The following is a 24374-nucleotide window of genomic DNA, read 5'->3' as shown; positions in this document are numbered from 1 at the left end:
GAAGAAATCTCTCTGTTTGATATAATTGCAAATTGAATTACAGCTGGACTTAATGGTTATCGTCATTGTTGAATAATCAATTAATTGTTTGGTCTGTGAAGTGTCATAGAACTGTGTTTTCACAGTTTTCCAAAACCCGAGCTGACATATTTAAATAGCTTCTTTTATCAAACTAACAGTCCAAATTCTACCTTTTATTTTTCATTACTATCATAAAATAAAACAACCAATATTCACATTTGAGAAAGCACAGCCAATACATACTTTTACATTTTTTGCTTTTAAAAAGTAACTTAAACAAATAATTAATTATCAAAATAGTTGCTAATTGACTGATCGACTAATTGTTTCAGCTTGAAATTGAATAATTTGGGGTTTCCGACCGTTCGTCAGACAGAACAAGCAATTTGAAGCTGTCGGATTGTCCGAGGAATTTTTTTTAAAACAATTTGTTACTCAGGTCAATTAATCAGTCAAATTAAGACATCAATTTAATTGAAACATAATCCAAATATTAATCACAAATGAAAATAATCATTAGTTGCACTCCGGCTCTCCTCCACCTTGCCCCTCTGTTTCATTTGTAGGTTTTCTCAGAGGTGCAGGTCCTTTTGATTTGGTGTCTTGATTTATAGAAGCCAAGGAGCAGAATAACAATTGATACGCATGAACAAGAAGACACAGAGGACAGAGTAGGGCCATGAGATTGTCTCAGGGGAAAATGTGTGTGTGGTCATATATATGTTACGTTAGGAGGCATTTTCCTTACCATAAAAATCAGATATCATGTGAAAGTTGTGTTTGTGTCTCATGTGGAATTTCCCTTCTAGGATGAATATCCTAGATACTGCTGTATACTAGAAGTGCAAAAAAAAAAAAAAAGATGGAAGAAATAATCCTTATTAAAAGCAAATAACCATCAAATAAAACGATATCTGTGAGCTGATTTACATTTTGATAAGCATCAGCGTGCAGAAGTCAGATGTAAAGGTTTCACATATGTTATATATCATACGTGTAATGAATATACTGTCGCTCGGAAGTCAGCGCTGTAGTTCTTCATACGCGGAGCTATGGAGGAATAGTATTGTTTTTGTTTCCCGCCTTGGATTTTGACTGAAAAATAGGTTGCTGTGAATCTTATCTGTCTGCGGGATCAGGTGCATGTCCCCCTCTTTTCCTCTCCCTCTTTCCCCTCCCTCCCTTCCTCCCCCCCCTCCTCCTCCTCCTCTCTCCACTCTGATAGGTAGAGACAGCCATCATATGTGCAAGGGGAAAGTGATGGGCGGAATGGCAGCTTTAATATCGGAGCGATTGCCAGCTGATAAGGCTAACGGCTGTGGAGAGGCGTGAGCGTCAGCCCTCCTCCGCAATAAACACTTTCATTTTGTTTGGTTGGAGTGACGGATGGAGAGATGGAAGTGGTGAATAGACGACTTGAGGAGCAGGGCAGGGAGGGGGTAGATAGATGGAATGGATGTGGATGTTATTCAATATTAACAGATCAATCAGAGGGCGGTGAAATATGTATTTTGTCAACTATATACCCCCGTTAGGCCAAAGAGGAAACATTACGATCATGTGACTGCGGCGGCTGCTGCGCCGTGTTGAAATACAAAATACTTACAGCCTACAGTGGGTGATTTGTCTCCCGACACTGAATTTATATTGCTCCTAACAATAACAACCCTGTCGTATATCAGAGAAATGAATATATATATTCATGACTTTAAGCTCTGATGACTTTATGATAATCATTTCTGAATTGCTATTAGAATCTATGATGAGGAGTGCAAAATTGCTTCAGTTTGCAGCATATGGTGGAGAAAAGCAACATTTTAATCAAATTATATCTCGCCACAAGTTAATTTGTGTTGAGCACATATGCTACAAAGCAATTTAAAGGTCACATAAAATCAAGCTTAAATGTGTGATTTTTTTTCAGTATTTTCACTCATTAGTGAGCGTGTCAAAAAAAAAAAAAAAAGCACCATTCTGTTGATTGATGATTGAAATGGCCTTTTCCTCTTCTTCAGTAAGTCCTTGATGAGTTTTTGAAGTACTCTTCAGTTCTTTCTGTTCACCTGGTTGAATTTTCTGATGCAAAACAGAGACAAGGTGATTATGGTTTAAATCAAAGCACATTTCTTTTGTGCACAAGTGCGATTTTTTTTAAATTGAAAATTGTTCCAATTCAACTTTGGCAACAGGCAAGCTGGAATACTTTAGAGGTGGAGGCTGAAATTTTAAGTGGCTGTTATAGATGCACTCTATATAGAGCTTTGAATATCTCATTTAAAGTTGTAATCTTTAAAATTTCAGTCCTTGTTGATTTGGGCACACCTGTGGTTACTGCTGGTAAGAAAAAGTCAGAAAAAGTCTTATTTTTGTGGACCCGTTTTCGATGAGCAATCACAGCCAACGTTGTGTTTCCTGTGGCTGCTTCACAATAAAAGCCTTTAATGTGAAGTAGCAGCAGTAGGAAATGTTTGGTTTGTGATAATACAGGTCTGATATGGTGTTTGGACAGTGAACGGTAAACACTGAAACTGACAAACAAAACCACTGGATTACTTACATTTATCATTTCCCATGAATCCCTCATGTGTAGTTAGGGATTTTGAATTCAGTGCGGGAATGATGGACTCTGCACTAACATTAAAAACTGCTATTTAAGCACAAATACATTGGCTATTGCTGTAAAAATGCAAATCATAGTCTTAAAAATGGGCTTTGATTTATAACTGTAATAGTTTATTTTGATAACAATCCACTATTAATCCTTGTGATTATATTGTTTTTAATAAAGGTGTTTTCAGGTCTAATTGTAATTGTATTGTCCACAAGTGACACTGTTGTTGAGCCTTAGACATTTATTCACAAAATACTAGTGATCCACTTTCATTAAATTTGTACTGAATAGTCTCAGGTCATCAGGCAGTTCTCATCTGCTGCACGTATGTAATTTCAATAGAAAGCACATGAAAATGGAGCACATTTGAACACACGAAAAAGCCTTTTGGCTTTGGAGCGCTTTTTTTTTTTCCTCCTCCTGAACATCAGATGATTTGGCTCAATATGACTTGGAAACCGAAAAGATCAAATGAGCAGCAGGGATCAGATCTCGATATTAGAGATCAGACTAGATAGACTCAGACAATGCCTATTAAAATGGCTGGAGGAGCCGCTCTGAAATGAGACCTGACATCTCTTTTCCAGTCTGTCAGGAGTATTTGGTGGCTAATTTGAAGCTTACAAAATCTGTGTGTGTCTGAGAGAAAAAGAGAAAGAGAGTGAGCTCCATTGGGAGGTTAATATAAGGGGTGACCGAAAAGAGACACTGGAGGCTGTTATCTGTACAGTCAGTGACAGAACAAGCGATCCATTGGCTGGATCCTCACTGCAACCCAGATCCATCCAGTTGCCAGCTAATGAGCTTGGCAAGTACATTGTATTTACATTTAAAGTGGCTGTTGTGGGGCTGTCCTTTCCCTCACGTTGATTGGAGAGTCCTCAGCTTTGATTCACAAGTAAATACTGACCTTCAGGCTACTTTGGTTTCACTATAAGACGATTAATGTCAGCTTGTCAGTCAAACCGAGAGCTACGGCCGCTGTGACATGTATGTGTGTTGATTCCTGAATCCAGGCTAATCTTTCGTAGTTAGACTCATGATGTGTTAGGACCCCAGAGGGGTCCTCATTAGGACCAAAACGTTGTGTGACCTTTTAGCAGCTTTGCATCCCCCCACCACCTATGCTCTCACCCAGCTGGGCCCAATTACCTCGCTCATTACCCCCCTCCTAAATAGCACCAGGACCGAGCAGGTACTGTAACTATCTATGGAGAGGAAATATGTCTGGGACTAAATACAGGGGTGGCAACATGAAATGAAAATGAGTTTCATCTTGGAGACATGCCAGTTGAAGACTTTTCTCCTCTCACTAACGGCAGAAGATTTTCCTCTTTCTCCTCATGTCTACTTCTTTAATGTGGCACTCTTAATTTAGAGCTTTTTAATGTATATTTGACCTTTCCAGTTCTCTCCCCACCTCCTTTTTCCGAAACCCCTAGCTGACACCTAAAATATAAGATGTCCCCTTTGCTGCCATGTTGATAGGTTGATAGGATGATCCGTGTTTGCAGAATCTTTAACAACCAGAAAGAGAAAAGGCGGCAGAGGAAGCGCGAGGGAGATGGCTGATTATCCTAAAGGTAGCGTGCTTAATTAGATGGAATGCTGCATACATTGTGGACTGAGTGGAATCATTGGGATAGATTAAAATACTAATTAAACAGGCCCTTGCCGAATTTGGAGTGTGAGGTGGGGTTCAGCTCTTCAGGGTCATTTGCATAGCCTTCATCTGGGGAAATGGGATTTAAAGGACCTGCTCTCTTTCTCTTTCTCCTCTTTAACTCTCACTCTTTTTCCTTTTCCCCATTACCAATCACATTCACATGCTAACAAACTCAATTAAAATTATGCTCCATTTTTAGTTCTTTCTCTCTATAATTTGGCATAATCTATTAAGGCCCCTTTGATTTTGTTTTTCAATATAAATGTTTCCATCAAAGTGAGGAAGGGACATTAAGCGCAGGATGGGGGGGGGGAGTCGGCAAAATGTGTGATCTTGAACCACGGATATTTAACGTTGCCTCACTTTGGTTTGATTTGCATGAGAATATCTTTCGTGAACAAAGCTTTGGAAATATCATGCCATATTTGATTAGATCAATAGATCTGAGGATCAAACTCGGGTGGTGTATTAATTACTGCAAGAACAAAGGCAGGAGCTCAAGTTATTGTGTGCTGTGAATCTACAAGCATTCATCTGCTTTCTTGTAATCTTCAGTAGGTCGGGCTCAATGTATGTATGAGGGCCCATTTTTATTGGTAAACTTTTTTTTTTTTTTTTTCATTTTAACATTTTTAAACATGGCAGCTGCGTGGCTCTTGAACGGCAGTGCCTTTCTACCACTGTGGTCCAGACTGAAACGTCTCAACAAAAAAAAAAAGAAAAATGATTAATGGTTTCCAGAGGATGGAGCCTTCTGACTTTTTCTCTCATGCTATCATTAATTTCCTGATGAATATTAATAACTTGATCCCCTAACATCTAATACCATCATCAGGTCAACATTTCAGTTCGTCCAAATGCATGCAAAACTGATGACATTCCCATCAGCTGTACATTGTGTTTAGTGCTAATTAACAAATATTAGCATGCTAACACTCTTGACTAAGTGGGTGAACATTACACGTGCTAAAGCTTCCTTTATACATCTGTGTACCTACAATGGCCACAAAGTTAGGCTGACGTGCACCTCCTCAAAAACCGAATTACAATTCAGAGTTACAGCACTTAGACAAATGTCATGTGAAGAACTGTAATTGGCTACTTGCGTTTACTCCCGCTATTTTCTGATGACAGTGGGGAAAAAATGGCCGCATGCGTTATCTTATCATTCTAAGTAACACTCATTTCCGTCATAAACCTTCTGCTCACTACAACCTTCGCTCTCTACCGCAGCGACATGGCGTAGTGTCATACTGAGTACAGAAACAAGACTCGTCCCTCCAACCATCATTCATATCACAAAGTAAATGAAAGAATGTAAGCGCAGTTGTTAGGCGTTTACTGAGAGCAATGATACAATCTGATCATGTACAATACACCCGTCTAGTCTCTCAGTGGTGATGTCAGCGCGAGAAATTGGACACTATACCCACCGTCGAGCCCTTTTGTCGAGCATAAACGCATCTTAAACATCAGAATGTAAGAGCGTGTTAACATGCTGAAGTTAGCATTCAGCGCAAAGCACCGCTGTGCCTAAGTAGACTCACAGACCTGCTAACACGGCTGTAGACTCCTACCTATCATCAGCCTAAAGGTGCCACCACAGACTGCTGTCAGCTGGTGAACTGCTGTCTCGCCCTGAAGATTGTTCTGCTTCTCCTTTTCGATGAGTATTTTTTTTTTTTTTTTTTTTTTTTTGCGTGCGTGAGTGTGTGTGTGTGTGTGTGTGTGTGTTGGTTCATTTTCTATGACCAGTTTGACATCTGACTCATGCTGTTAAATCCATTGCATCATTCTCAGTTTCACTGACCGCTCGCTCTGCCTCAGGAACTGAAAAATCTGCTACTTTGTCATCGACTGTTCATTCTCAACACCTCCTCTGCTTTTGTCTCCCCGTGCAGTCCAACAGAAGCAGCAGCTGGAGAAGGAGACAGGCCTGAAGATAGTGGAGGCCGGAGTTAGTGATGTAAGTTATACTCACTAAAAATATCCGTTATTCAGCTCTGTGTGTAAAAGAGTGAGAGTGGGTGTGCTTGTGATTGTGTGCGTCTTCTGTGTTTGGGCTCATGGGACAGGAATAACTCGGTGATTTCAACTTGTCTTGGCATCCGTATCGCACCTGCAGCTTCAGTTGTGCAGCCAAACACTAATCTTTAGCAGCAATGAATTTCCAAACACATATCCTCTTAAGTGTGTTGCTTTGATTACCGCTCCCTGTATTTGTTTCCTTTACGTCTCTAAGAGCTGTTGTCTCCATGGCGAATAAAACACAACAAGACAAAAGCCCGATGCGTTTTGCGAAACTTAAACTAAGTGTTGATCATTGCCGCAGAGCAACAATCACCAGATTATCTTGAGTGCTGTCACTCTGTCGTGAGCCCTGTTGCTCCTGTGACATATTCATTGGAAAAAAATTAAGAGGAGAACAGGAGGACACTCAGAATGATCTAGATGAAAGGAGAGTAAATGTGTATTCATTCAACACTGATAAATATTCATATGTATCAGAGGTAAGGATCTAATCAAGCACCCATTGAGGCGTCATAGCCCTCCATGCTTGCCTGGTAAATGAGTTTCTCTATGGAAATGAGAGAGACAGCCTTAGACCCCTGAGCTGCCCTGATCATGAGGCATGCTGGGAGCTAAATGGATGTGGCCTGTGCATTGCAGGACAGTTGCCATTGGCAACAACCATCACACACTGTATAGACAAGATCATTTTCCCGTGTTAGTCCCTTCTATGCTGTCTCCCTTTTAGTGTCACTGCCTTTCTTCCCCCTCTGCCTCCCACTTATATCTTTTTTAGCACCACATTTTCTCTCATCTTATTCCACATTGTGTCTTTATCACGATCTTCTCAATTATCTCTGATTCACGTTTTTTTTTTCTTCTTTTTTCTTCAATGTGATTTTTGTCCTCTCCTTGCCTCCTTTTCATTCTTTTATTCCCACTCAGACTGATTCCTGGGCTTAGCCAGCACTGGTACAGGGCTGTGTTTGTCATATTGGGCCTATTTGTAGATAATTAGCTGCAATAATAGCCTCTCTGCAGGAGCCAGGGTGAGGGAGGGATGGATGGAAAGAGGGAGGGAGGAAAGGAAGAATCTGTCTTCCACCTCATGGGGAGAAAATCTTCGCCAGACTGTGTTTGTAGAAATGCATGTTAAAGAAGCGCGGCATTTACTGTACTACAAATAAATAGTTGGCGAAGTTTAAACCCTGAAAGCTCACTCAGAGGGTGTTTTATTAGCAACAGCTCTAATGTGGATGTGTTGATCTCACCAGTTTGTATCCAAGAAGTGGAGAGTTGAGGGTAAGTTGGGGAAAATAGTAGCTTTTGACAGGAGAGCCTGTGGAGTGGGCTCTTCAAATACATTAGTTTAAAAGGTGTTAAACCAAAAGCCTGCTTTCAGTAAATTTGCACTAAATTGACCACAGTTATGAGTGAATGCATGCTAGAGGTTGCAGAATAGCCTACTTATTAGCGGCAAGAATAGAAATATGCAGGGTAAAATTGAGAGGTATGAGAGGTATAGAGTGAGAAATTAATCAAATACAGCGCTACGCTTTCTACAGACAGTGTTCTTTCTCTGAGCTTGTCTAAAACCATCACTGTGGTTGGTATCATTAAGTCTTATCACTGACAACCCCCCCCCCACACACACACACACACACACACACACACACCGTACCCCCCCCCTCCTCCATTTTTATTTAAGAGGTGACAAATGACAAAACAGCTTAGGAAGATGTCCAGATAGAGCGAACGTCAATAGCAGTAGATGCGGACGAGGATAAGCAAATGTCAAAGTGGGGGGAAGGAGACATCAATCAATAGACCGAGCAATATCTACTCCATTATAGATCGCAGGGAAGTCGGCTTCCTGAAGAGACAAAAAAAAAAAAAACAACAGAAAAATTACTACCTTGTTTTTTCTTAAATAATTTATGTACGTGTGGGGGATAAGCAATGCATTTTCTGAGTATCATTCTTATTAACAATTGTTTGCCAAGTGGGAGCTGCTCTCTTGTGGAAGGCAAATGGAGGTCTTCTCACAGAAATTCATGAGTCCTGTAAATGTGTGAAAAACTGGGAGGAGGAAAAGAAGTGAAGTGGAAAGAAATTCATGGCTGACATGGCCTTTTTGCAGATTTAGCACTAACTAGCTACAGTGTCTGTGTTCATACTGCACTGAAACCACACATATATATATATATACGAATATCCATGCTATTATCAGTCACTTAGTACTCTCAGTGTGGAAAATAACCCGTGGCAAATCATACCACACGTTGGCTCCTCGACTAGCATCGTTCCTAAAAGGCACAAAGCTCTGCGACTGTGCTCCCCTTGCCGCCGCTCATCCCCCCCTCCCATCTGATCGTATCCTCTTTTGTGCAGGAGGGGGGTCAGTGAGTCACCCTCCCCAAACCGGAGACAGCAACCAGGCACCAGGCAAAAGGGTTGCTTTCGCTGGCAGCCATAGACACAGCATGGCTGCTACCAGTGGGGGAGCGTATAGAGGGGAGAAGCAGGGGAATAAAAGGGAGGCTCAGAAAGATATGTTTTGAAAGGGAGGGGCATGTCGGTCAGATATTTTTTGGAAGCGGCTGCTATGACTAGTCAGAAAAAGGCGCACAGAATTTCCTGCAACCCTCTGACGATCCTTACTGTGTATATGAAGCTAAACATGTCTAAAGCTTTGAAATAATAGTGTCCTTTAAATCTTAATTAATGCCTGTGAGGGGATTTTTAACCTTTAAAAAACATTTTCTGAGGTTAAATGTCTCGGAGCCAATATTTCCCCAATCAGGGTCTGAATGACCAACAGTTCAGTCTGCTAAAAAAGATTCACTTTAGGAGAAGTGTGCAGCTTTCCTCTAGATTGAAAAAGTAAGTATTTAAAAAAAAAATAGAGTATTTAACAGTTCTGACAGCTGAGATGACAAAACACAACAACAAAACTCCACACAGCTGAAAAAATATTGTTTTATGTATCACAGGCTCCACATCACCATCTTCTTTTTCCAGAGTGAAATATTCCCCAATATACCTGCTTTATAAAAAAAAATTACTTTGAATAGTCACAATGAATATCTATAAAATATTTCACCACGCGCATCTCTAAAGAAGCAACTTTTCCCACTTTTCTGTTTTCCTCGTGCTTATATTTCTTAATAAAGTGCAGGGAGGATGCGTCTCCACGTCCGGCCTGGATGTATGCGATGGTCCCCATGTGATTAAGTTGGTAGTTAAATTGAGAATTCAGTGACATTTTGACAGCAGTCTCGTGTTCGAGATAACTCTGGCAAACTGCTTATGTGAAGAGGCACTCATTAAGCAAAGAATTCCCCGCGCTGCATGCCAACTGATTATTCAACCACTAAATGTAAATCATATATGGCAGGCAGGGAGTCTCTGCGCTGTGCATGTGTGTATTGTTTGTGAGTGTTTGCGTGCGCAAATGTACCGTAAATGTGCACAGTAATATTTGTCTGGCTGCAGTGTCTGTCTTTAACACACACGGTAATTGGTATTTATTGAGCTTAAAGTGTGCATTTCTTTCGCATCCTCATAACACGTGTCGAGCTGCTTATGAGAACCTAAATTACTGGTTTTCCATTTGATTTCGGATGTGGCTACGTAAAGGAAGTTGGTGGAGGTGAAATCAACATTCATTTCCAATCCTGTCATGGGTCAGTCTAGTGGAATCGTAGAGAGAATGCCACCGTCTTATGATGGTCGAAAGCTTACATTATATTTAATCAAAGGACTAAGTGCAGAGGCACAGAGGCAAAACTCATCTCAGAGAAAGGTCACATGTAATGATGACCTCTCACAATGGATTTGAAGGCTTTCTTTCCAATATCCTGTACCATAATTAATGAAAGGGCACATCTATCTGAAAATGTTTTGACAAGCTTCTGCAAGTAGTGCATCAGGTTCTGAGTGTTATTGTATAATATACAGTTTTTTTTTCTCAATTTGAACAGTTGAATATGTATATATATGTGAATGAATATATTTTGAGTTAGTTAAGCCTGCAAAACAGAAATACAACAAAAAATGTAAGTATATTAAGAATATTTATATGCTTATAAATCGCCTACATGATTAATTTATATATATATATTTATATATGTATATATGTTGAAGTCCTGAGATTGAATTAATTCAAACAGAAATGGTGTTTCTATCTGTTATGCAGTGCAGTTTGTGTGAATATGGAAGTAATAATTAGTATTTGGTTTTATTTGTCATGTTGGTGGCATGTTTCTAGGGATTGAAATGGCTGTCAATCTGTTAGTGCACCACTTTGGCACAGGCTACTCTATCTCAACATTTAATGGCCATCACAGTTTCCCGGAGCCCAAGAAATTCTCACATTTGAACACATTGGAAATAAGGAATGTTTGGCACTTTGGCTTGAAAAAAACGACTGAAACGATTAATCGATAATCAAAATAGTTGCTGATTATTTTTCTGTTGATTGACGAATTAATTAACCGACTTATTGTTGCAGTTTCCTGGTCCTTATCATCATTTTTGGCTGGACTGCAACAGCAGAACCAGCCTTATAATCGCGAATGTGACTGACCTACTGGGTGGGTGATCATATTTCCACCATTGGTCAGCGGAAATGCCACGTGACTGAGTCGGAGTTTCCCCAGTGGTCCATTGATCTTTCAAAATTAACCGGTGCAGAGAGGCAGAACAGCAGTCTGTTACCGGACGAAGGCTGTGTGCTGTGTGAGAGACCAAATAAGTCACTTCTAACTTTATCTCTGAGTGGTTGTTTTACAAGTACATATAGCCAAAATCACAGAGCAGTCTTTGTCTTTAATTTACGTGTTTTGTCAGACGACATCGGGGTTAGCGCAGAGCAGCAGCTTGGAAATGGCTTGGAAGTTAACATGTAGTCTTAATGTGCCACGTTTCAGCCACTACTTCACACTTGTTCTGTTGTCTGACAACATAAACAGAAAAAACATGTAAATGAGAACAACTTTCCTGGGAATTCAGCTGTATTAAAATACTTTAAATGTGATTACAGAGACACAGAGAACAGATAAAGGGCTGATACTATAGGCAGGGTAGAAAATAGTAGTTAAACTACTACAGCCTCAAATTTGCATATATGCGGTCCAGCCATACACTAGGTTTTGACCTAGTCTTGTTATATCAAGCTGAAATACAGTGGAAAGTTCAGCAACAAAAAGTACATACGTACAAACAATATTAACATACTCAATGGGCTCCAATAACCCCTGGTTCAATCACAGGGATGATTATTTTAAATCTTGTGTTGGTGGAACCCTTTCTCACATGAATATTTATTTCCATATTTTTGATATGATGTGCGCGGTTATCAGTGCATTTTGCTTTCCTTTAATCTAACAAAGCCTGAATATTGTAGCATATACCACTTAACAACAAATACCATGTGCAGCCATCGGCAAATGCAATTCCTCCAAGCAAATGGGACAAATAATTTCAGTGGGGACTTCAAAGGAAAACTATACTGACCATTTCCTACCAGAGAGAAGAGACAGACACTCAAGCTGAAATAAATAAATAACTGTGATAAGAGCTGTACAAATTGATCTTGTACCGGCATGTGTATATGCTTTACTTCAAAACATATTTCCCCATGTTGGTTTTTTCAAGTTTTTTTTTTTTTTTAAGAATTGCAAGATGAGAAAAATATATTTTTATGTTAATTTTGGGATCTCTTATTCTCATTTTAGCATCGCTCCTCAGAGGAAAGTGGAGTGGCTTTGTTGCACTGCGTATACATATATGTTCTACCCCTCCTTGTGTTGTATAGTGTGTATACATCAAGACCTTATGTGTGTGTGTGTGTGTGTGTGTGTGTGTATCAGCCAGTCATTTCCACATTGGCCCTCAATTGCCTTTTCCACATTGACAACCTATCCAATCTCCTTCAGACACTGTAATAAATCCAAACAATAAAAAAATTGCCGCCTATAAAAATTTCAGCAGTGCAGGAAGGCCAATCTGGCTGTTTTAAAAGTGGCTAAAATGCCATTACTGTGGCAGATCTGGATGTGAAATGTCATATTGGAGCAGCCCCACTGTGCCTGCAGCCCTGAGTAACACTGCCTCTTTGGAGACCGCAGCTGCCTCCCACAGATGAAAGACCATCCAGCAGCTCAGTTTCTCAGCAACCTTTTACCATCACCTGACCTTTGGACTGCAGAAATGTCTTTGATACCATGCCATGCAGTTTGGTATTTGCCTCTCTCTATATCATGACGTGTGCTCTCCCTCCGGTAAGGGTGGACTTGTCTGTTTTTAATGAGTGTCAGAATGTAAAGTGTTTACTCTCCTACCTTTTGCTTCTTTTATCTTCCGCTGCCTTTGTTAAAGAGAGGAACGGTTACCGTGTATAGTTAACTGTGGTATTTATTACTCAGCTTGTTGAAGGACAATTCTTACACCCTTTTAATTCATTAAATAAGAGTTTTTGTTTTTTGTTGGTTTACTCATCTCTTCCTGGAAGAAACTAAACCTCAAGGCCAAGGTGGCTTTTGACGTGTTACGGAGATTTAGATACGATGTTACAAATCATCAGACTGTGATGTTCAGTACTTTCAAACATCTAATTTATGATTCTTTTCTAGTCAGTGATTTCTCACATTTCACACAGTAATTCAAGGTTGTGCCGTTGCTCAGGAAATCCTGGGTTCCAGTCCTGGTTTCTTCCTGTACAGAGGACTGCAGCTAATGATTGTTTTCATTGTTGATGAATCTGCTGGCTATTTTATTCATTAACTGGATAACCATATTTATATTTATATTATAATTTCCCAAACTTCAAAATGAAACCAACAGTCCATAACCCAAGGATATTAAGTTAACTAACATGAATGACAAGAAAAGAGCAACGATCATCATGTGTGTGAAGCCAGAACCAGAGGATGTTTGGCATTTCAGCTTGAAAAATGACTAAAACAGTTAATCGATTATCAACCTAATTGATTAACCTCTTTTTGTCGTGACTCTTGCCGGCGTCTACACATTGTTTACATGTGAAGCAAGGTTACCATTAATCAAAATTAAGGATTGTATCGAACAAATGCGAGTCTCAAAACTTACAAGCTACATATCTGTTAAAAGTTAAGTCTGTTTCTACTGTTTTTGTAATTAGCACAAGAATCTTACGACTGCGCTACTACACCAATCTGACCATGTGAAAATCAAAAGACTAATTAAATCAATGTTTTTGTGCAGAAAGGGGTTAATCGACTAAGTATTGCAGCTCTGCTACGGAGTTTTACATGAAAGTATAGTAGCAGTGAGAGATGAGAGTTTTTGCAGGTTGAGTGGTGTCATGTTTGAAAAATGCAACATGTCCTGTTCTTTAACTGCACTACATTTTGGGCTGCTGTCAGTGGAGGAATTTTAAATTCAGCCTCCTCTACACTGGATTTCTACCTTTATGGGTGTTGAATATCAGGTGGTGAGTGTAGACAGAGTCGAGTGGCCTTTGAGCTTCGTCGTTAACACGCTGACAAAAAAAAAGCCTGAATTTTACTGTTGATGGATTACATTTTTGAGAAAACAGAAAAAGAAAAAAAAACCTATTGTTTCTGCTTTGGTCATAGTAGCTGTGTAGCAGTTATCCACAGAAACTGGAAAAAAAACAGTCAAAAATGAGAAAGTGATCTTGACATTCAGGGTAAAATGCCTTTTTGTCAGACCGTTAACAGCATTTGTGTGGTTCACATCTCTTCTTTACTAACATTTTCCTCAAATTAACACCTGAGCTTTAGAGTATTCTTGCCTAACTTGTAGGGTTGGGGGTACAGAGAGACCTCTGGGAGTGCTGCAACATTCAGCTGTTGGATTCTTCCATGACTCTCACACTCAAAGCAGACTTAATAGCTTCGATGACATCCTTGTGGGTTCAGGTTGACCTGCTTGGTGTATTTTAAGAGGAAATGGGGACTGACTAGATACCCTGCTGCTTTCCCTCCATATTCATCTCAGTAAAATGTGGTGATCGTTGAACTCAACTACCCCTGCTGTTGGGCAGCTTATGATTCTATATGCTACTGAGAAATGCTTTTGTTTCTTAGAGTTAGAGATCTTTACATCTTAGAATTCAACTACATGGAAAGGAGAGAATAAAATAAGTTTAAAAAATATCAATAATGTCCTCAACATGGATTTTTATTGTAGGTTTGGACGTCTTGTCTTAATTATTCTTCTAGAGATACTTTTGTCATACAAAATAATGCCAATAATGATTATTTCTTCAGTTCTTGATTAATCGCTTTAGTGGTTATTTTCAGTGTTTATTGCACCATCCTCCATTAGTTATTGTTACTACATCAGTCAGGTTTTTTGGCTCTTGCATGGCACATTTCGCCGGATTTATGACTCCGAATTCTTTTTCAAACAATGGCTTCTTGATTTCAGACAGAATCTGGCAAAAGCAGGCTTACCATTCCTCATGTCTAGCCAAGACAGTTGATTTTTCAAGCTGAAATGACAACTGTAGATGTAGATTTTATCAGCTGTATCTAGCCAGCTAATGAAGATAACGCTAGCTGTACGGTTTGGTTGAAAATGCTGTTTTCGGCTTACTTCAAATATGTTCAGGCTGACTTCAGAATGCTGTAAAAGTCTCATAAATATACACTTGACGGCTACATGTCAAACTAACAGACTGAGGCTAAAAATTGAGGCTAAGTTGTTCCAGGTAAAAAGTTAGCATCCTCACCATATTCTCCATGCAGATAAAGAAAGGAACGGAAAGAAACAGCATTATTCTTGTTGCAGATCAAATCTAGACAGCATGTTTTCACTTTTAACATTACAAGAGGAAAGGCTTTAAGATTAAGACTAACCAATGTGTTTGGCAAACGTAACACTGTCTTAGAGTTTGGTTGGGGTTGCCGGAGTGAAAACTTCGCCTAATCCAACAAAGCAGAACAGAGATGGCATCATTAAACTCTGGTTCTTGAGTCTTGGTCAATTCTTACAGTATATCTGCTTTCCCCACACTAAACCAAAATACCAGTAATCTGCTCTTCTTGAAGCAAGTAACTCAGATCTACATGGTGTATCGTCCACCATGAGCACATCCTGCACTTTCATTGTAATTGATGCCTCACTTGTTTGAACAAAAGCTCTTCCTGTTTATGGTAATTTGTTGACTGGTGTCTGGCAGCGGCAGTAGCGGGGTTGAGGGCTCGGTGCCTGGGGGAGGCTGAGGGTAGGGGGGTGGGGTGGGGGACCTGTGGCGTCCACAGCTGGATAGCATGGCAGAGGTTTTAAATGTCAGCGTTGAAGGGGGATGCGGCTGCCATTTGGCCTGACAAGCTGCATGCCAAGAGACTGGCAGTGGGATGCAGGGGCAGCGTGCACCCGGTCCCGGCCACAGAGCTCTCACCTTCTGCCATTTATCATGCGGCTACTTGCCTAGCGCATCTGGCACCTTAGCATTGACAGCAGCAGGAAAAGCCCTTGCTGCAGGCTAACCAGTGGCCCATGGAAATCTTTTTAAAATCACAACAAAATTAGGCCACTAGTATTTGTTTGACCACTTTTAGTCTGGTGTATCTTGCGGTTTCGTTGTCAGAAAAGAAGCAACATTTCACAGGCAGGGTGTAGTTCTTTGAGTTTCTTTATGAAGAATGTTGAAATCAAGAGTATTTCCCCTGAATTACATCTTAAGGTAATGACACAGCACTGGTTGTAAAATAGCAAGTAGTCCTAAGCTTTAAACTATAATTATCTGTCTACAGATGTGATACTCAAAAAATTACACGTTTAAGAATAAAATCATATGTTCATTTACGGCTATAAATTAGTCATAACTGTCTTTTTTCAACAACACGTTTAAAGTTTGTGGTTGATTGAAGCAGCAGATTAATTATTGCTCAGTGGGCACACAATACGGAAACCACTTTGCTCTCAGTAAATTAAATGTAATCAACTGTCATATCATCTTTTATTGACTTTAATTGACTGTAATTGTGAACCCCGCTGTAACTGCTAGTTACTTTCTGCATGGCAAGGTCAGCTAAGTTGCTTGATGAGCTGTTATGGTCTTTTATATGATGACCTTGACTTGGAAGGGTGTATGAATATCTTCCATCTGCGGTGATAAAGCATGAAATGAAACTCGACCACTCTGCTGCAAAGTGACGTTACATCAAATGGTTGTGTTCACTGCGTAGAAATACTATGCTGTAATGGTCTGGCATGGCCTTGTGTAATATCAACCATTAAAACATTCAAGTGACAAATATTCTCTGTAATAAACAGAAACAATAAAACAGCAACGTATTGCTATAACATTTCAGCTGAGACAAAGACACACCCATCTCATTTAAGCTATTTTAAAGAAAGTGAATGGTATAAAATTATATATGAATAAATAAATACATGGTTTTTCTCTGAACAGCCACAATATGGACTTAAATCACAATCATTGAGGGCACTTGCAGAAATTCAAACTGTGATTTTTACCCTTACTCAGATCTGTACCTGCTATTTAATTTTATCCATTAACCCTTACTCTGGCAGCATTCAGAAACTAAGACTAATTAGACCTATTGGCCATGAACAGAAAATATTTCTTTTATGTGTTTGCTGTAACAAATGTTGTCTTTCATCCTGATATATAATGTAATCATTGCAAATGTGGCCTACATGTGAAAGTAAAAAGCGGTGGCAAAGATCAGTCGCTGATATTGTGCTATGAACTGGAGAAACGTCCTGCTGTGATGGGATTTTCGCTTTACATATCACAGTCATATCCACATGTACATGGTTGCCAACATGCCCATTTACATTCACAAGCATGCTTGTCATGTCGGGTGTTAGCAGCAAATGCACAGATGCAACTAACACCTGACATGGTGCAGTTGGATACCTGTATAAAAATAGGATTGTCTGCTCATGAATAGAAGCTGCTGCAAGTACACCGAGTCTGATTTATAGACACCGAAAGCCCAGGCAGACAAGAAAAGCATGTATTCAGCTTACAGAGATACACAGTAGCAGTATATCACCTTGATTTGACTCATAATTGTTTCTCACAGTTTGTTTGTGTACGTTTTATCTGGAACATGGACAAATGCATCAACAAGCGGAACGTCGCCCACTTTGGGGCTATAATACATAAAATGTCATTATTAGTACCTTCATCAACATCACAAACTAATCGAAGAAATTACATTTCATTGTTGGAAACAACAAGGCAAAAGGATCTTGGCAAGCTAGGTCCGTAAACACATGCAATCACATGTCAGTCACTGTTCATTACATTATTCACGTTGAAGGAGGAGGAAAGAAAAGACATCATCACAGCCTCTCAAAAAGCCATACAGTGTAATTATGTTTGTGGGTGAAAATAGGCTAGATTGATTATATGCATTTACAATAATGAGCCGTCAAAGTATTATTACGTTACAGTGCCATCAAAATCTTGACATAAATCATAATTAATTCTGCCTTCAGAATTTCTGATCAGCCATACTTTGTATTGTTGTCAGAGGTTGTGGTGTGAAGCGACTGGAGATGTGATTGGCAAACAGGCGGCTGATACCGTACTACAGTAGTGGCAGCAGTCTCATTAGGGATTCACAGAGGTTTCTTTCAGCGAGCAGCGCTGCTCGGTTTGACTCGGGGCCAGACTACTCTTACAAAACTGCTGGAGCTGCGAGACAGACAGACAGCGAGACACGCAGGGAGGCTGCGGCTCTGGGCAGGCAGTGTCAGCTCTGTTCATGCAGAGGATTGTTTTGCAGCGCGAGGCCCCTGACTCTCCCCCAGCTGATTGGTGTGGCTTCATTAGCAGGGGCTGCGGCTCCTCCGATTAGCAGTAATTAAAGAAAGAAATCAGAGCGCCTGCCTCCAGTCCAGACACAGTCAGCGCGGGGGGAGGAGAGGTATGGGGTGTTGGCGTCTGTGCCAAGTTACCCCCTCAGTAACCCCCGGGGTGACACAGGCACACACGCCTCTCCCCGTGGGCGCACGCTGGACCGGCGTTGTCATGGTGATAACAGGGGAAAATGTTTAATGAAGACACTGATGAGAATTTATGAGGCTGTGGCTATGTGCATTTACAGGGATACGACCCTTAGCCTATCACGCACTCCCTCCTGTGGTTGTACATCTATATCTTCACTTACACAAGCTGTAGCTGATCACTGGGGCGTATGCTCAGGCAGGCGGCCTCAATATGCTCCGAGTCCACCAGCACCAAGGTACAGTTGGAGACACATGGCGTTGGTTGTCCAATCAACTTAATCCAGTGTGATCAGAAATGTATATTGTTTTCATTTTGTCTAAACTAGAAGAATCAGTGTCTAATAATGGCTTGAAAGGCATTCTCATGGGGGCAATTTAAATACAAATTGTATTAGGGAGGCTGAATTCTCCAACCAAAATTGAATTATGTGTTTTCACACCGTTAAAATGGCGGAAATGTGACCATAAAAAAAGTGTTGATTGCTAAAATGTGTACAGGCTGGGTAGCAAAACTCATTCACTACCCATCAGCGCGCTCTCTGATGCAACAGAAAAATAGTGTCTGGTGATTGGTTTTCACTTTGCCATACTTGTTTCTGGTTTATTTCTGCTCCCATCAGGACTTGTAAGCTTCTGTACCTGGCATGGCCACCATTAAACAAACAGACCATGGGTCTCATTGAATGTGCAACCATTTGCTGGAGTCACCATATCCAACAGCAGTTTCACAGTTTAACCTTTGAGAATTTGCCAAATTTGAGGTTTGAAGTACACTGCTGACTTTCATGAGAACACAAGTGGAAGGACATGTGGAGGTGCTTTACACTGTCAAACGCTGCTAAGTATATTTTTCACACGTATCTTAGCAGACACAACATAAAAGGCTGCAGATGCATAAGATACCAAGGACTTTAATTCAGTCTGAACTAAAGGTAAAGCTATGCAGGGATCAGACAGCACAACATTGATCAAAACTTATTCAAAAAGGTTATTATGTCAAATTATGTTGTTGTATTTCCAAAGAAATTCTTGCCAAGACTTGGTCCAGAGACATGTCAGACTTTATGTTGGACCCTGATCAGATCATCTATGATCTTCATTACTTGCAAATATGATCATGTTGGAGGGGTAAGACTAACTTTCAGAATCAGACCCCCATTTAGTACTCATGGGTGGGAAGCTGGTGAGGGATCATTTCCTTCTTAAAGCAACAGTAGCAACCCCTACTGGTTAATCTGTCTACATTGTGTCCTTGTCTATCATTATTTGTAGTTAGGTATTGATCACGACATAAACGTACTTTTGAAGGTACAAACAGGTACTGGTGCAAAAATAGACTTGGAAGAAAATGGTGCCGTAATGTACTTGTGTTATCTTCTGCCTGAATGAAGCTTTAGTACTACTACTAAAAACACAATTAATCTCTACCTTATTATGGTGGAATTTTAACTCTTTGCACGATTGAATACAGCTCCACTGTACTACGTCCTTGCAGCTGTAGAGAAGTACAGTGTTTCAGAGGCTTTCAGACGGTATGTGGACCCAGGTGTGGGGAGGACGCATCCTACTGAACCCATGAAGTCACTCTGTGCTCTCCTCTGAACACTACTCTTTGTTCCTTTACTGTCAGTCCCAGTATCAGAGTCTCCCAGCCCACTAAGTCTCTTGTGACTGGGGTTTCAATTATGAATGCTACCTTTGACTACCTCTGTTATTCCGCAGCAGCCCACATATCCCTGCCTGCCACCACTCATGTGTGACTTGATGTATTGTCTCACTGTTTTCCCCCCTTTCAAAATTAATTGCAGTTTTATCTCTCCCCAAGATAAAAAAAAAAAGCCTGCCGAGAACATAATAGTCTAAAAGTAGTGTGGATTCTATTCAAACAAAACAATTAAAACCTTGGTGTTTTCCTCACTGTTTTTGACTGTGGACGTGTTGGATGAGATTTTTAGTAGCGGCTCTTCTTTTATCTCTTCACACAATAGAATGAAGTATTACCTTCAATTACCTTTCATGATTGGGTTGTGTTTTAGCAAACTCGGATCACATTGTGGACCTGGCCGTTTTATTTGGTATCTCTTCTCGACTTTTTCACCTACAGTATTGTAATATTCCTCATCAAAAACTAATTACATCTCAAACATAATTTTTGTAATTGTGATTAATGCAAATCTGAGTATAATTTTAGCTGTCTCACACGACAGTGCAAACAATCCTCACTGATAACTGAGTTGATTTTAGTTTCATTTTTAGTTATGAGCACCATTTGCTAACTTAGTTTAATTAATTTTGGCTGACACTTTAGCAAACATAAATATTATCCCTGTCAGACATATTGCTATTGTCAACGCAGCTGCAGGTAGAGAGGATCATTACTGTCAAGAAAAACCATTTGGGAATTAAAGCTGCACATTAAAAAAATTAAGAGAGAAAAGTTCAAATCAACTCAGCTTTCACTGGAATTAACTAACCCAGTACAGAGAGGGAAGATCAGAGCTCATATTTAAAGCTAGTGAGTGTTATTGACAGCAGAGCCTGGGTGAGGTTTGATTACAAGTTTTATTAATTTAGTGTTCCCTAAACCCCTCCCCCAAGCAGTGATTGACCAATCATAGCTTAGCAACCATCACTAGGCATTGGAAGTCTGTCTAGCTTTGAATTTCACCACATGATAAAGCGATGTGCATCGGGCTGGGATGACGAGGGATGACTTTAACAAAAGCTGCAATTATTTGCATGTTGAGCTAACTAATTGACTACGGTAGTGACCAAGTGTTACTTCCAAAGCCAATGAGCTCATCATTAAGTAATGTTACATTTAAAAAAAGGCCCTGGTCATGATTAGCATAACCACTCTTTTGTATTTCACCACTGTGTGGAAGCTGGTCTTGGATGCTATCGGAGTTTAGTGTAACATTCACAGCTCTGTCCTGCTCTTTATTGAATTTGTTTTTACACTCCAGCAACCCCAACCACATACGAGAGACAGCATAATGTGTTTGCCAAACACGCTGCTTAGTACTCATCTAAAAAGCCTTTTCTTTTGTAATGTTAAACGTGAAAACATACTGTTTGAAAAAACAAACAAGTACGAGCTAAGCTGCCACACAGGCTAGAACAAAATAAAAGTCTGATCTTTTTATACAAGAAGTAACTAGCTTTACGCTGTAATACAAGAACACTGATGTTTATTTCCACATCTCGGATCATCAGTTGTAGCTTACGCCTTGGTCCTATAGCAGGATACAATGCATGCAGCCATCAAGTGCGTATTTAAGACGCTTCTTAGAGGCTTCTTATTTTAAAATTAGTCAGCTAGAAACATTAAGAAGTCGGTCAGAGACTGGTTTTCAACCTACTAATGGGTTTAACTTTTGCTCAGCTGGTAAACTCTGCTGGCAGAGTTGTCATCTCAGCAGGCCAAACCAACGGTCGCTGGCTAGAAATGAGAAGGTGCTTTTTGTCTACCTCTGTCTGACATCGAGGGCCCGTTGTTTAGAAAATTACCAAGAATTTTGAGTGGTGAATGTGCCACAGTTCTTATAAACCCAATATGTGCTTTTCGAGAACAGGAAGCTTGACAGGCGTTGTAACAGTAAGTAGCGGTCCAGCGTTTGCAAACGATCAGGTGAATTGATCGTGGCCATTTAGCACTATCTAATGCAGATTAGCCCATAATTAAGTAGAACTACAGCACACACTGTACATGTAAAGCAATTTAAAAAGGGCTCTAAATATGTATGACTTTGTTGTCATCCTCATAGATTACAACATTTTCTATCACTTTACAAATATGGTGTGATTTCCTACTCCAGGCTATGACGCCACAGCACTGCTTCTTTTTGAAGTGCACATTGTTGTGCATGTGTGTGGGTTTGCCTCCCTGCTTTAAATATAGTCAAGATGACAGGCATAGCATTTACCTTGATGTTTACTGCTTTGAACTACTTGGCATGGGCAATGCCTGGGCTGGGATTCACATAAGAAAGAGGCCTATTTGAACAAGCTCATCTGGGGAAAATACCAGAATGACATGGCTGACACACACACAGGCTTTGAATGGTTCCTCTCTGAACAAGTGATGAGCATGAGACACAGCAATTCAAATGTTTCAAGTAAAACCCAGAAATGGGACCTTTTTGCATCTTTGAACATCATCCATCAGGAAACATGGTGTTTCTCTCCCGCTCCCTCTCACATACACACCAAGACACAATGCATTTAAGACATCCACCTCACTGTCAAGTTTCTGCACCTTAAGTGATGTTAAAAAGCGAGTTTAAACAGGAGAGCAAAGTGTCACCTTTTATATTTTATCTCAGTGTAAGTGCTATTTCATGACTGGCGGGCAAAATCAAAACTGCAGTGTGCCAACTAACAATATACCAAAATGGCATCATAGCACTGTGAATTCAGACAGGCAGACTTTCAAACCAAACTTTGTTTTCAAATCACTGCCTTTGCCTATATGAGAGCCTTATTTCATTATAAATGTTAAAAGCATAAGAATGGAAATAGAACAGTTAAGAAGAAAAGAGTAAACTCCCAGATGAGGCTTTTCCTACCACACATATCTTGTAATATCACTTCAGCAATAACAATAACAGCTGGTGGATCTGATAAATATAAAAAAAAAACAGAACACCCAAATGTGTTTTGTTTTGCATGCATTTCTCTCTGCATTACAGTTCGGAGCTAATCCTCCAACACCTTCCCAAATGGAGCCACAGCAACAGTCTTGCTCAGATATTATTATGAATAATTTATTGCACCCCATTTCAAAGAGCTGAGCAGAAATACCAACTATTTTTGGTGTAACAGCATTACACGTTGGTTAAGTCTGCAGGTACACGTTGCAGCTGTTGGTTTTTCTCGTGCAGCACTGTAAATGGCATTAGCCTTTCCCTGATATCATTGAAGTGTGATTGGTATGTGGACCAGTGGCTCAGTGTAGCTACGGATAAGCATCCCTCCCTGTCCCTCTGCAAGCTGCTTTTTCTCCTCTGTTTGCTCAAATATATTACATGCTCTGACTTCTATGTGTCCAGGTAAAGATGTCCAGCTAGTGCGCACGCAGGTTTACTCACTCAGATGCATTGCGGGTGTGTATTTTCTTTTGCAAGAATGTTCCACTAACACCTCTGCGTGTATATTCAGATTGCGCACACACAGGGACATACATGTAAACACACTCAAAATTGTGCAGGCAAATATCTAAGCAAGATATTGTCTCTCCATCCGTTTCTTCTCGACTCACACGCACGGGCATCAGTGGATGTTTCTGCTCTGCCATCTCAGGTGCTGCACTTGATCCTGACATTTGTTTAACATTCCTCATCCCCCTCTCCCAGCGACATGGTGAAGTGCGGCATACCTCCTTCTCTCGCTGTTTAAACACACTCGACGCTTTTCCATCTTTCTTTTTTTCTTTTTTTTTTTTTTTTATTAGAAATGTGAAATGTGCCATGGAGGCAAACACCGGAGCAGCGCCAGAAAGAGGACAGATAAGCTTTGAAGGACTCACGGCGACTGCTCGAACATGTGTTACCCTGAGGAAGTACTTACTGGAGGAACACGAAGGCGTGACAGCATCTATGAATATTGCCATTTGACCATAAGAGTGACTTCAGTATGTTCCTGAATTTGACTGCTTGTAGGTTGTTTTTTTTTTTTTTTAGTGAGAATGAATCGATGCACGTCAAACCTCCCTGGTGTGATAACCATTAGCACCGGCCTCGCTGGAGGATGTGACACGAGTTGTGAAATCGTACTGTGCAGCGCCTAGTAGTGGCTGAAATGTGTGAAAATGTGTCCATTTACGCAGAGTTCAAGTGAAGGAAAACAACAGGTGCCAAAGTCAGGCTTTCCTTCAAAGAGCAGGTAAAGATAGTGTCTGCTTCTTGACAGACATTTTCTTTTCTTTTTTCTTTTCTTTTTTCTTCCTTTTTCATCCACTGTGGTGTCAGGGGAATACCCTTGTTTGGGATGAGTGTGGATTTAGATAGCGCTGACAGGTGGGTGACCAGGGTATCTCATATGTAAAAGAGTGAACAGAGCTCTCTT

General features: G+C 40.3%; 1 protein-coding gene across 2 annotated transcripts in view; it reads left to right on the top strand.

Moving 5' to 3' along the window:
• ptprn2 (protein tyrosine phosphatase, receptor type N2) overlaps positions 1-24374 on the top strand; it is a 125175-nt gene that overhangs the window by 68205 nt on the left and 32596 nt on the right. For both annotated transcript variants that reach the window (XM_022767220.1, XM_022767219.1), the window contains one exon: positions 6200-6264. In XM_022767220.1, coding sequence (XP_022622941.1) covers positions 6200-6264 — 65 coding nt within the window. The remainder of the gene's footprint in view (positions 1-6199; positions 6265-24374) is intronic.

This window comes from Seriola dumerili, unplaced genomic scaffold (assembly GCF_002260705.1).
Source record: "Seriola dumerili isolate Sdu_G_001 unplaced genomic scaffold, Sdu_1.0 BDQW01001124.1, whole genome shotgun sequence".
NCBI lineage: Eukaryota > Metazoa > Chordata > Actinopteri > Carangiformes > Carangidae > Seriola > Seriola dumerili.
This window is presented reverse-complemented; position numbering and strand designations above follow the sequence as displayed.